The 14,944-nt window shown below is 37.6% G+C and overlaps 1 protein-coding gene across 1 annotated transcript in view; it reads right to left on the reverse strand.

The window, feature by feature from the left end:
- Nucleotides 1-4,923: 4,923 nt before the first annotated feature.
- IRS2 (insulin receptor substrate 2) overlaps nucleotides 4,924-14,944 on the reverse strand; it is a 29,946-nt gene continuing 19,925 nt past the window's right edge. The window contains 1 exon segment of the mRNA XM_042810356.1: nucleotides 4,924-7,327. Coding sequence (XP_042666290.1) covers nucleotides 7,323-7,327 — 5 coding nt within the window. The 3' untranslated portion in view covers nucleotides 4,924-7,322.

Raw genomic sequence — 14,944 nt, forward strand, 5'->3', positions numbered from 1 at the left:
AAAAAAAAAAAAAAAAAAAAAAAAAAAAAAAAAAAAAAGTCATTTAAAAGCAGTTTAGCCTTGAGAAAATGGGCAGTTATTGTGGGATTTGGCATTCTAGGGAAAAAAAAAAAAAAAAAAAAAGGGTTTTTATTGTATCCCACTTAAGAATGAAGATATATATATAGAATAGCTTGGTAGACATGATAACTGACAGCAATTACGTTAATTGAGGCACTGCTCAAGGGCAATAGAAACAGAAAAGCCTTCACAAGACATAAGGTTTAAAAAAAGACCAAAAAACAAAAAACAAAAAAATGCCACACATGTAAATGATCTCTCAACTCTGAGCCAGAGCTTTCCTTACAGCAAATCACCATGAAAGCAGTGGTGGCAAATTCCTAGTCTACGGTCACTGAGACCGTGGCCTCAGGGTTTATCTTTGTGCAATAGCTTGTAATATTTAGCCTGCAAATTGGCAGCACTAAAATGGCAGTGAGTGGTCATTGGGTATCTTGCAGGTGATCTGGGTGATCGTACTATGCGTGTGCTCAGTGCAAATTTACTTCCCAGACTCAGTGTTTAAACTCTGATCTCATGGCAAGTGCCATGATAAGATAATTTGAGGTAATCAGTGTTCCACAGGGAAAGTATAAACACCTCACAGCTATTAGGGGTTAAGTACAATGGTCGGTATGGTTGTGCACTTGCTGGATCCCTTATTTCTTCCTTCCTTATCTCCACAGCTTGTTTAAGTACATCCATACTATTTTGAACTGCAACAGGTACATCTAGGTCTATCAGACAGCTGAAATAATGACATAATCCACCACCTCATGCTTTCCAGTCCATTTGCAGGATAACAACGGTTGTCAGAAAGGTTTAATAAGAACAGGCTGCTGGATCACACTGATCAGCTTCACCCCTAATGAGGAGCATGAAGGAGCACCATTTTGCTCCAGAGCATCCTTGGCAAATGGGGATTGTCAGTCTTCTGTAACAGATGGGAAAGTTCAGCTCCTCACAAGCACTGGTGTCCCCTAAGACAATATTGTACTTTCCACAACTCTGAGAGAAGTCAATCACTGTGCTGCCATTTTTTTTTTTTTTTTAATAAAATCATAATGTTGAATGAGGAATTTCATCTGCAGCTGGATAAGAATACTTAAGAAAATGATCTGAGTTTTAATTGAGACTATCCAGTCTTACCAGTCCTTCCTCTTCAACATTTCCTTCAAAATCAGGGCAATTCCCAATAAAACACTGATGCTACAGATATTATATGTATACTTATTTTTTCCTAGGAGTAACTGTTCTGTCAAATAGGATCATCATGTGTCATATTTAGTCTGTATCTTGAAGACCTCTTGGGGAACCTGGCAGACCTTTCCAGAGTCACTTGATGTACAGTCCTGTACAAAATGCCATTATGCTAGAGTGATAGGAAATTTTTTAAAGAAATTAAGAGTATTAGGACATGACTTAAAATTAACTCTGCTGCTTTAGGGTCAGACTTTTCACACACACACACACACAAAAGATTTCAGATGTAGTAAATTCATCCCCTTACACAAAAGTTTCATCGTTTATCTAACATTTTGAATTAAGAATACACTTCAGGTGACTGACTTTGAAAAAATCTATATTGAAAGTTTTAAGTCCTGACTTTCTTGTTTAGGCAAAATTTCAAATTTTGGAATTGTCGATAATGGAGCTGTAGGCCCAGACACTCATTTCTGCAGTGTAGGTTACTCAAGCTAATGAACGAATGGGAAAGTATAAACTGTACTGTTGGATACACCCATGTTTTCATCTCTACTTAATGAGAAGGAAAACTAAACTGCTAGGAGTGGTAGCATGCATTCCAAAGGTTGAGACAGAATAATATTTTAATGTTAATTCTTGTCAAATGTGGGGGAGTGTACTTTTACCAGTCCATCTGCAGCAAACATGATTCTAAGTAGGGGAATCCTTTACCTTTACCTAGATCCAGTGATGTTCAAATTAATAGATGTTTCAAGGTGTGTCTAATTCCATCCTCTACCACCTCTGTTTTCAGTATGCAAACATAGCCTGATGTTTATATCCTCTACCTTGTGTAAGAGCTAGCATTTTGGCAGTAGGGTTCCTTACCTACACTCACTTTAGCACTTACTGATGCATTACATGCATATTAATCACCTATGGTGAGGGGAAAGAGAAGATTTGAAGATTACCTGTGAATAAGTACTGGGAATCAATTATACTTTTGAAAACTCTTGGAAGCTACACATTCAGCATGTAACATGGTATTGCCTAATAATATGAAATAAATTATCAAGCCAGAGCTTATATGAAGCAATTTTGTTATTTGTCATAGTTATCCCACAGGCCAGTTACCCCAGCTCTATTTTAAACAGTATAGAACATGTTTAGTCTGATATGCAGATTAGACTAATAGTAATAAGTTAGGGATCTGTATTTTCAGTAGTGGATTGTGATATTTTCTGTCTCAATTATTTTGGTAGGTCGCTGGGACACTACAAGGAAGTACTGTTCTCAGAAATCAGATTTCCACTAAATGTCACAAACCATACACCTAAATAAGAAATACCTATAGAGTACCTAAGTGTAACTTAAATATTTAGTCTCTAAAATGCCAATCATTCATTCATTAAATGTTTGCATACTCTGTTTGCATACTCTTTCAGAGACTCTTGTCATCCAGGAGAAAAACAGGTGCAAAGGTGATTCTTGCAGTGTATGTTGATGTCTCTGTAAGAGCTAGTTGAAGTTCCCCATGGAGAAGAAGCTGTCCAGGAGTGACTGAAGCAGTGGTAATACACTGAAAGATTTGGTAGGTGATTTGTGTCCCACAGAGTATGAAGGCTTGCATCTCTGACCAAGTCTCTTCCTTTTGTGCTATTCAGTAACATATGTTCAAAGAACTGAAGCTGAGTTGCATTTCCTCACTTGGAATATTCACAGATGGATATGGAATTCTTACAGTTGAGACCTGAACTCTTTCTTCTTCTCATTATTTTTGAGAACACAAAACAGTTGGACAATAGGGATAGATGTTGAAGAAGGAAAATTGCTTGACCTCTGCTAGTTATCTAAAGGCTATTATGAGATGATGCCTTTTGCAGTGGTCTTCAAGGCCACTCTGAAGTGGAGAATTTTGGAATGTTGCTAAGATCCAGGCACCAGAATATGCTCATTGTAATCACATTCCATTCTGGGATTATATCTGGACATGTATAGATCCCCCCTGAACTACATACTACAAAAAAACAAACAAACCAAAGTTCTCAAGGAGGTCTTTGTGAAAGAATAGTCACTGGATAGGAACCTAGGAGCATAACCTGGCTCCAGGACAGTGCAAATGTTGCTCTCCTACATCACACAAAACTATGCTGTAGGTGGGCTGAGCAGCCAGAGGCTTGACTTATGCTCTATCAGAAATTGCATTCAAGAAAGTTCATACCACATCCCGCTGACATTAGAAAAGGAGAAGATACTTACAGATAGTTGTGTTTCTCCAGAGCTATTTCAAAGACTAAAGCAATTTTCCTTCAAGGATGTCGGTACTGTAAGATCCACAAGGTGCTATTTTGTCTCCTCTAGCTAAGCCTACAGCAAAGACAGTCACGACAGATGAGAAGCAGCTGAACAGTTTTTCTTGGGCAACATACACACTGCCTGTGATTTAAGTAGCCCAAGGTCAGGGAGTGTACTGCTACTACTGTTCCTTGAAATAAGGAGAAGTGACCATGGAGAAACACACACTGATGCTGGTTCTCAGATGTAATGTAAGGCAGCCTCCTTCAGGCAGTGTGAGGGTGGAGAATGGATACATATAATATTTTGCCACTATTTTGCACAACACTACAAGCAAGCAAATGTAAGAAATAAGCTGTTTGTAAAAGCATAAAATGGCTTTGCATTTGACTGGAAAGCTCTGTTTGAAAAGTATTGTTGGCTGGATGGGTAATAAGATGGTGTTCTGCAGTGCTTTTCCACTAACGCTTTCTTTGTGAAAATATGCTTATTACATCTTTAGTCGGATGAGGTGAGATGCTGCAGTACCTTGCAGGGTGGGCATATAATTAAAATCAGTTTTTGGTCAAGTAAAAGAGATAGTATAGAGATAGGATTTATATTCTTCTGCTCCAAGATGAAGAATTGCTGAACAGAAAGGGGGTGAAATCTATATGGGCTTCCATGAAGTGAGGGTTAGCCACAATGGCATAGGGTTGCAGAAAAGCAAATAGATACAAATGCATAAAATCAAAGGATTATTTGTAAGGCGGAAAGCACTCCTGCTCCGCCTCATAAAGGGGGACTAAATGGTCATTAAAAGGTCCCTTCCAACCCAACCATTCTATGATTCTGTGGCTTATATGGACGCTTCAGGAGCAACAAGATGATCCTACTGTAGTGACAGACAATTACAGTCACTTTCAGAGAAAGAAAGCAAGTTTGCTGCAGTGAGATGGGGTTTTGTCCTTTCAAAACAAAGTTGTATTAATAAGCTTCTCCAACTGTGCCCCAAACACAAGGTAACTATGACAATATCAGCCCACTTAGTGGTAGATGTGGCCAGTAGAACGACATGTTGTCTGAATTTCACTCCAATTAACTTTAAATGTGGGACTTGCACAGTCATTCACCTGCTGTTGGGATGACAGCTTTATAAACTGAAATTAAAAATTAAGACCATATTCCATTCCTCAATGTTTCCTTCCCCTTTATAATACAGATTTCTTTATTGTTAAGAAAAGATTTAAAATAATTCCATGGATTGTCAGGGGCATTCTATGTGTTAAAACAAAAGAAAGTAAATATGGGCATAGCAGATTTACTTAGAGAAAGCATGCTTGACTTAAAAGAAAGTGATTTTCATATAAACAACGCCCAAGCCCCCATCTTTAGAGAAAAAAAAGTACAGAAATACTTTACTCCTTTCATAAATAATGTATTTTATTGCATATGGCTATTAAGGAGAGCATCCATGATCAATACAGACTAAATACAATACACTACTCTAGTTCCATTTATTCTGGTCTCCAGCAGCATCACATTTATCCTTATATACAGCGTGTACATTGGAAGACACAGCAAGATAAGTTAAGTCTCTTGTCATATCACAATAGCAAGAAATATATTTAACATCTTGATATCCAGAAACAATACGTACCCAAAAAGAAAACACTGCTTAATAACTGTTAAGGTTATATAGCAAAAAATATTTTAAATTTAAGGTAAGTCAGGCAAAATGTACAAAGACCCAATATACATTGTGAAGTTTAGCAAACAAAACATTTATACATTTTGGTTCCATTCTGTAAACTAAATTAAGAATGTAAGTATTGCATATGCCTTTGTGAAATCTACAGGATAGAGGAGAACTGACTACATTGTCAAGTTTTCGTTTTGAAGTTGATGTATGTATTTTAGCCATTTACTTTAGTGCCATGATTTCCTAATTGGTACAGGGGGCTACTTCAAAATAGATCAAAATATTGTATTCAGCAGGTACCACACTCAGTGCTATGGGGAGGTTCAGAGAGAAAATGTCAACAATATTATTTGTATTTTCAGTTCCAGAATTGAACTAGCAGCATTTTAGAATGTTTTAGAACTATTTTTAGCATTATTATTATTAAAAGAAAACAACACTCAGATTAGATATTTAAATTGATTTTAGATCTAATGTTGTATTAGCCTATGCATTGCTGTGATTTAAAATCTCCCAAAATTATGATGTAAATAATGTCATGGGGTAGGGAAGGAAATTGTTTACATTCATCTTTGTCTTGTAATACAATCCTCAGTTCTAAAAAGTCACCATGTAAGCAGGAAGATCGCATTGTCATTTGTTACATTTGTAAGACATTGACTCTTATCTTCCTCAGCAAAAACAAAAAATCCCAAAAGATAATGCATTATTAATAATGATGTACAGGCCCCACCTAGCACAATGATTAAAAAAAAAGTCTCACATAACTCAAATAACTTAGTAATACTTACATGTCTATCAGAGCAGGCACTGGGGAGGTACCATTAAAATGTATACAAACTCTTCAACAAATTTATCAAAGGAGAAACAAGGTGGCACAACATTCTGCTAGTCTGGTACATCAGTTGTATATGACGTTTGTGACATCATATAGTGATGCTGCCACATCACTTGTGTTTTCAAACTACTGAAAATGTGATGAACAAGTAGTCTTGAAAAAACTCTGGATAAGCAACTGCAACATTTCTTCTTTCCCTGTAATAATGCCTGTAGCTGCAATGATGCTCTTCCAGTAGAAGGCAGATTTCAGGACTTTCTAGATGGCAAGATAATACTGTGTTAATATTAGTGTTTGAACGCGTCCAGTACCCACTATCATCCCTGCATTCCTAGCATGCCTACCTAGATTTTTGGTTACAAGAAACGCATCTAAGAACAGGGTTAGCTGACAAAAGTGAGCTTGTAGATAGGAAAAAAGGCTTTTGCAATCTGAAGTACCTACATCAACACCTACATCGAGAAAATTAAACAAGTGTGTCAAAGGTAAAGAGAGATAACCCCCAATACAGTTTGATTCTTTTAACTTACGTCGCTTCGGTTACATGTTTTTATTTTTATGTTTTCAACCCCTCTGAATTCTCTGTCCCAGTCCAATCCACAGAGTTCCATCCCATGTTAGATTTCCCAGTGCCCTCACCAGGCTCCATCCCAGAATCAGACACCGCAGCTCGTGATGGAGGAGCAGGTAGCAGCTGCATGCGTTACGAGTTCAGTAAGGCTGGCGACCGCTCTTGAGAGACTCAGCATAGAGATAAAGGAGGTCCTGTCGTACACTAACACCGCAAATCCGGCTTTACTTTGAACTGAGGTAGGTAGTACTGTGATAGGCTTGAAATTATGCCAGTAAATACCAGATCTGACTGCTTCAGCAGGTGCCACAGAATCCCCCAATATGTCGAAGGATAAATATAGTTTGTCTTTGCAGAAAAAGGAAATGAAGGCATTGGCCATTAATTAAACAGGCCGGCAGAAAAGTTCCTACTGTCTAAAGAACATCTTCATCTTCTGTCAAAACAGCAGCAAAATGATAAATGTAGATGCCATTGACAGGACATGAGTTGGGCAGGTTGCTTTCCCTTCCTTGCTGATTTGCTATAGGGCTTAGTTCACAACAGTTTGAAAGTTAAGTAACTGTCCAGACCAACAATGACAACAACAAAAAGTAAACCTTAAGCAGCTTCAATTAAAAAACAAACAAAACAAAACAACAGAAAACCGTATATGCCGAGCAGCTTCTTTGAATGTTGTACTCTTTGAGGTCATGGTGATAAAACTAACTCCTTCACTCTGAAAAGGAAAATGACAAAGAGTCAGTGACAGCTGCAACAAGAATCATACAAATGATTAAAACAGCATAAAAAATACCTTACAGAGAGTATTCAGGATGGGCTTGCATAGAAAAAAAGCTACGTAATAACTGCTTTCCTATTTGCACACATAGTAAGGCATTACAGAGGTAACAAAGAGAGCTCTTTCCAATCCCACACCAAGTTCTTAGTGCCCAACTTCCTCATTGTGGCTCTTCAAGCCAGCAAGCCCCAGCAGAACCAGTTAGAAAACCTAATATGAAATTCCCCCCACTTCAAGTTGTGATCCTCACTGTTTTATACCAGTGTTAAGAAAGGGGTCTTGTAGAAAGCAGATATCAACTACAGTAGCGTTTTAGCTGTTTGGCTGTTATTGAAAGCTATCCATTTACAGATACTCAAAGAGTTTCTTAAGACCATATGGATTTAAGGGAAAGAGTCTTCCAAAAATGTAAACAAAGAAAGGCCCATCTTGTAATCTAGTTATTTGGTTTACTAAATAACTATTATTCCAGAAAAATGAGCATGCTGGCATTTGGAAGGAATCCTCTTCGGATTACTGTTTACAAAGCCGCTTTAAACATCTAAGGTGAATTGTGCAGTATCACAGAAACTAATTTATGAATTGTCAATCTTGTTTTAAAGAACCCAGCTGACTTTTTTTTCTTTTTTTTTTTTTTTAACTGCAAAAAAAGGAATGGACAGGATGTGCCACTGCCAGAGGGATAACAGCATAAAGGTGGTTTGTTAACATGTTCATTAAAAATCAAATTTCTTCAATACGTTGTTTATTACATAGAGTTCCCCAGTTTGGTATAACATTTGGAAAGCAGCAAAGCAAAAACAGCAGTGACCAAAAAACCAAGACCATACATTTTACATAGCAAAACGCTGACACTTTGTTTTGGAAGGTGATAACTCTGGTAATAGCCCCATACAATCCTAAGCTGCAACATTACATTCCTCATTCTTGCTATTAATAGTGTCTAGTTTATCTAGTGATTTACAGCAATTTTGATGTTTGTATGTTGCTATCCCAAGTTTACAAATTAAGTAAAAACTTCAGTTTGTATATGTATTACAAAAGTTTTTCCAGAAATTGAAATGATTTCGAATTCTTTGGATACTAACACTGCTACTTAGAAAAGCTATAATACTTTAATTTCAACTGCACAGATACAAGTATTTGCATTGGGATCGCTGTGAATTCTATATGAAACCTGGAAGTTAAAGTAAGCGTAGTGTTTGTCTGTGCAAGTTTTATCGCACATGAGCTTCTGATAAACCAATATAAAGTCTCTTCAACTCAACACAAAAAACACAGGTTGACATATCTTGGCAAATATATGAGAATTGCTAAATTGCTATTGAATCCCTCAGAGCCAAGGTTTACTTAAGAAGTAAGTCCTGTCTAAGTCAATCGGAGCTGCTCTATGATCAGGTACTTAGGATGTTACTTTGGATTTAGTGTAGTGACGTACACTGAGATAAATTAATAGCTTGCCAAGAACAAAAAGAAAGCATCTCACTGTCCACATCCATTATCATTTATTTGGTGCCACTTTTCCTATCTAACACCAAGTAAATCTAGCCATTCTAACATCATGAAATGACACTTTTTTTTTCCCTTCTCAAATTAATAACCTAAGTTGGTTTATGATGCAACTAAGGGAACTTCAAAACTGCCAGTTGGACTAAAGGTACGATTTGAATGCACAGTATGAAGTAGGAGCTGAGATGGAAAGAGGAGGATGCAGAAAACTTGGAAGGAGAGTAAGATTCCTCACTTTTGCTGTTTGCAAACTGTAAATCCAACCACTATGGGTACTGAGGATCCCATGACGTGAAATCATACCCTAATGGATTTTGTAAACTTTAAATGTGGAGTTGGAAATTAAAAAACAAATAAACACACACACACACACACATATATACACCCACCAAAGAAAAATCACCTGGATTAGTAATCATCATCCAGCAAGTCTGGTAGGAAGAACAAGTGTCAGGATGGCTTGCTCTCAGAAGACAGCAGAGAACCCTCTTTTGAGGTGCCTAACACACCACTTTGTTCTGACTTTTATTCAGGGAAGAAGGATGCACATGCATCTGCATCATGAAGGCATACACGTGAGTGCTTCAAGAGTGAGTGCTTGTGGGGAGGTGCAGGTTGGATATTAGGAAAAATTTCTTCTCAGAAAGAGTGGTAATGCATTGGAACAGGGAGGTGATGGAGTCACTGTCCTTGGAAGTGTTCAGTAAAAAGATGCCACACTGAGTGAGGTCATAGGCATGGGCTGATAGTTCCACTAGATGATCTTACTGGTCTTTCCAACCTTAATGATTTTATGATTTTAAGATACACGTTGCTTCCGTGTTACTGCTTTCCTCCAACTGAAAACCAACTCAATAGCTAAATTTAGGTTTTCACTGCATTAGAGTAATAGCTAGAGCCAAATGAAGTTAATAACTCATTTAAATGGGAAAGTAGAGGAGGAGATTTCTATACACAAAAAGATAACAAGCAAATATGTTTAAAGAAGTATGTCCACCTATGGTGGTCACCAGGTAGGATTATTAGTTATTGAGTCTGACACTGCTCTTATAGCACAAGTACTTTCCAGACATAAACTGGAGTGGGTTAGGTAGCCTGTGCTTCACAGGTTCCCCAAACCTGGTTTATGGGGTTTTGTAAGAGAACAACAGGGACTGTGGGTCTAAGCTTTACAGCCCAGAATGCAATCAACACATCACCCAAAGACACTATAATGCTAGTCTATAACCCTAGAATTAACCCCAAAGTCACCTTCATTAATCATAAATGGCTTGCATTGGAAGGATATCAAGGACCATCCAGCTCCAATCACTCTGCCCAGGGCCCTATCCACCCTGCCCCTCAAATCCAATGCCTCCAAGGAATGGGGCACTCACAGCTTCTCTGGACAACCTGTTCCAGTGCCTCACCACTCTCTGAGTAAAGAATTTTCCCCTAATATCTAAGCCAAAGCTCTCCTCTAACGAAACGATAACTAGTATTATGCTGCGACACACACAACAGCAAGTGTCAGCTTCAGAGGAAGCCTACTAGCAAGCAGAAAGTTCTGACTTCCACACTAAAATATTCTTTTGTTTCTTTGTTGATATTTTTAAGTATGTCAATATCACTGTTGTTTGTTTTTGTTAAATTCAGTCATTAATATCTCCCCTTTTTTCAAGTCCCAGATCAACATTGCACTTAAATCTATCACTACATGTTAAACCTGTACACATTGTCTTTATCCAGGGACTAAACAAAATTCCTAAAGGACACAAATATATTATTTGATAACCTCATTCCCCTGGGCACACACAAATCAAATACAAAGTGCAGCACTGCTTCAATGTTGAAGTTCCCTCTTGGTTCTGGGCTTTATTAAAAAACAAAAAACAAAACAAAAAAAAACCTCCCTGTTTGCTGCTGAAATTTCCAGACCTGCTTCACATCATATGATTCTACCATTGCTTTCTGGGGAATAAATCAGATAATAAACACACATACAAATTGCTAGGAAACAAGCAAATGCTTGAAGATTTGCTAAGTAAACTGTGAAGAGAATACACTAGCTAATCAATTAAATATCTCTTTTGCTTATATTTTCAAAGCCAGTAAGCAACGAATAAAATTTTTCTAAATTCCTAAAAATGATTCTTTTCTGCTGGCAAGCACAAGGACGGAGCTATTCACATGGCTGATGGCTCAACATAGTGCAGGCTATTCAGTGCCTGTCAATTTATTCGAGTGGCAGCGCGACCATCCGAGTGGGTAGAGTGCGGGGTGGGGAGCCCACGGCACTGCCACAGACCCAAACCATGACTCGAGGTAAACAGCTCCCTGGCTTTATCCCTTTGTTCCCCCTTCCCCACATTGCCTGCCAAATCGATTAAGGCTCTGATCCTGCTAACTATTTTTCCTAGAAGAGCAATCCTATTGATATAACTGAATCCCAAGGTTAACAGCAGGAGTGTTTGTAGGCTTTGGGCCATGCCATTAGATGGCACAGCCCAAGGATCCAGATCCCACCTGCAAAACACACAGGATGAACCACTCCTTACCTAGCTCTGACTCTCATTAAGCGATTTAGCAAGTAACATATATAATAAAAACCCCAGAAGCAACCTTGCTAAGACAGCAGAACAGCTCATCTGCCTCCACTACTTCTTCCAGAGAATTCAGTGAGACTGCTCCAATTAAGTAAAGCAAAGCTTGGTCATCATCACAAGTAAAGCTTTCAGTCGGAGTTAAATCCTTGCCACAATAATATCTCACAGGAAAACACAAAGCAGTATGCTCTAACAGATTACGAAGTCCATGAATAACAGCAATCCAAAGTGAAGAGCTTCCACACTCAATTGGAAAAAAAAAAAAAAACAAAAACAAACAAACAAACAAAAAAACACAAGATAAATAAATCATGAAATTAAAAAGCCATATAATAATTATGTCATTTAAACAAGACACGGTTCATCATATTTATCTACTCCCTTTTGGTACATAAGTCCACAAAGGAACAGCACACAATGTTATTTAGATATGCTTTTGTTGTTTTATGAATTTAGAAAAGCAAGCATTGGGACAATGCAAACTAATCATGACTGATAATGAAAAATACTACATTTCTTTAAAGTTGCAAAGTGGGGATGTTGTGGCCACAGTTATCTCTAATAAGTTAAGCTTTACAGTACTCTTCTCTCTTGAGTGACACAGCTAAAAAACATAACATATTGAGTTCTATTATGATTAACATGGAGAAAGGTGATATCTTCTAAAGTAGGAAACAAAACACTAGATTAGAAAAAGATGCCACATGCTAGCAGTTGCAAATACTGTTTTTGTTCTCCTAGCATACACACAAGAGGCTGAAATATTCATCTGATACGTGCAAAAATCCACACAATTTGAATGTCAACTTTTATCCAAAGCTACTAACAAAACCAAAGACATTTGTATTTGATACCATCTAGTTACAAGAATAGCAATTGCTTTACTTGTAATTTCACTAGCAGCTGAGTGTAAAGTTAAAGTGCAGATGACAGCGAGGGCTACACTTAGTTGATTTCAGAATTTGATATAATTTGTCGCTCATATCATTTTGTCAAAGTTCTTATAGATTTTGTAATGCGAATAACTAAAACATTAAAATGCAATTATGTGGAAAATAAAGGATTAAACTTACAAATGTCATTATAATGAATTTATAACTAGAGTGTGGTCCAGAAATACATTTCCCACATAAATTATAATAAAAATAGGCGCTTCTCATTTAAAATTAAGAGAGTAGGCATTCATTTTTCCAGGAAAAAAATTTAATACATTTGCAATCATACCTCTTAATTTTGGACCTACAGACATTGTATAGTATTAAACAAGTTCATATAGATGTGATTTAGACCCATAATTACGAATAAAAGCAATTAAACAAAAAACAAAACAAAACAAAACAAACCGTTAACATAGTACTATCTGAAATTTGTTCAGTTATTCTCTCTCTTGCAACTTGAGTATACAACTGCTTAAAAATGTTAAATGAAATAAAAAAAAAAAAAAAAATCTTCTCTGAGCAAACAAAACGTTAGAAAAAAAAGTTTAGTCCTTTTCAGCTTCCACTGGCAAGTTTGTAAGAGGGACTCAGACAGAAAGAAGCAGATGTGGAAACTACGTAGGAAATTTGCTACTAAAAAGAACAGTTTGTGGCGGTCAGCCAAAGAGCCACTCTGCAGTTCACCAGTATAGGATTTAGCCATCATGGAAAAAGGAGTCATGTTCTTGTTTGATGACCGTTACCAGCGACTGTAACTGCCTCCCACCTCACAAGCCATCACACTGTTCCTTTATCAATGCAGATGTAAAACCAGAATACTGGAAACAAAGCTTCAATTAGGTTGTTGGCTTGATTTTTTTATAGCTTCTTCGGCCACATCAAAGAGAGAGTGCAGCTCTTCCCAGGAAAAAAAACCAAACTGATGGCAATGAGTAAGCTCTAGCAGCACCATTTTGAATATAAAGTGAGGCTGGAAGCTTCTTATTAGAGATGATTTTTGCAAAACAACATGCTCACCACCTTAAAATATTGGTAGGACAAGGAAGGGCGGGATTGGTGATTAATGCACTGGATACCTACCAAGCCCATCTTAAGAGATGCGACAGATATGCATGTCTACGTCTTACAGCACACACTAGATGATATTCATCTCAGCTAACTACTGGCATCCCCAGTGCATACCTCTACACCTCTGACCTACTCACTCTGTGAAGAGCTAGAACGACTCGTTCCTTATAGTTTAGGAGAAGAAACAGGCAATTCTAAGCAGCATTTCACCTGGTTTATTTCAGGCTAAGCTCAGATGAGTAAGAGTTATGAAAAATTTTCCAAGTCTTTGAGGTGCATGATTTTGTATTCATCTTACAAGCAAAGACCAAATCCTCTTCTATACCAATCAGTAGTCATTAGCTAGGGCAACAATGTCTTACAGGAAAGACCCTTCATAACTAGAGCTTGATATTCTCACACATCAAAATGCTGTTGGCATTGGTAGACCTCACTCATGCAAGCAACAGTGAGAAAAAGAAAGATGAAGTGGACTTCAGGCTAGAACCACTAGCAAGAACATGACTGACATTTCAAACACCAGCAGTCAACATTGAATTCTGACCGCTTCTTCTAAGCCACTGGGTTACCTCCATGACTAAACACACAATGGTAAAGTGCTCTCAAAGACAGAAAAGTATACTTTTTCTCCCTCGCTTGGGAAAAAAAGCAATCTTTTCCAGTGATTAAATTGAAGAATTATTCATATTAAATATTTAAATATTCATGGGAACAGGGATAAGGACTCACGCAAATTGTGGGAAGTTGTGTTCACTCTCTCTTTCCACTACAACAGATATCTAATTATTCTATTAAAGCAGCTTCAGTAAGAAAGAATGAGAGCACTCTACTGAAGAATATATGGCTAAGATGTGCTAAGGACTATGGGAGTGGGGAAAGAGAAACGTGATTTTTTTCTGCTAGAAAGGTACAGGATGCAGGTCAATGGTGGAAGAGTGCTATAGCGACTTAAACATTATAGCTAGGAGAACATAAATACTTCTTTCAGGCCCTCCCCTTATCACTGAGGAAAGGGCTCAGGCATCTAGCATCAAAAGAGATTTCTAATGTACCAAATCAGCATGGGCATTCTTCCATCCTAGAGGAATACATTTTATCTTTCAGTGGCATGCTTTAAAACAAAAAGCAGCCTTCAGTTTTCACAGTCAACTGTCTGGCTGCTTTGCAAACTGACTTTGGGACTGCTTAACAAGCAGACAAACACATTTCTGCACATCACCTGGACTTTAAATTCTCTATATGGTTACGCATTAAAACTAGCTGCTGCAGCTCTGAGACTTTCTTGTGTTCAGGGAGATGATGTTTCTCTCTAAGAGATAGTTTGGAAGGGAAGAAATGAAGAAAAAGAAAGTAAGGAAAAGGCTAACAGGAACAACTCCACATGTATGGTATGACAGTCCTGTCCCTCCCATCTTCACTTGTCACACTCTCATTTAGAACTTTGAGCATCTGAT

This window comes from Centrocercus urophasianus, unplaced genomic scaffold, assembly GCF_019232065.1.
Source record: "Centrocercus urophasianus isolate 14NV4802_14NV808 unplaced genomic scaffold, USGS_Curo_1.0 seq_12, whole genome shotgun sequence".
Taxonomy (NCBI): domain Eukaryota; kingdom Metazoa; phylum Chordata; class Aves; order Galliformes; family Phasianidae; genus Centrocercus; species Centrocercus urophasianus.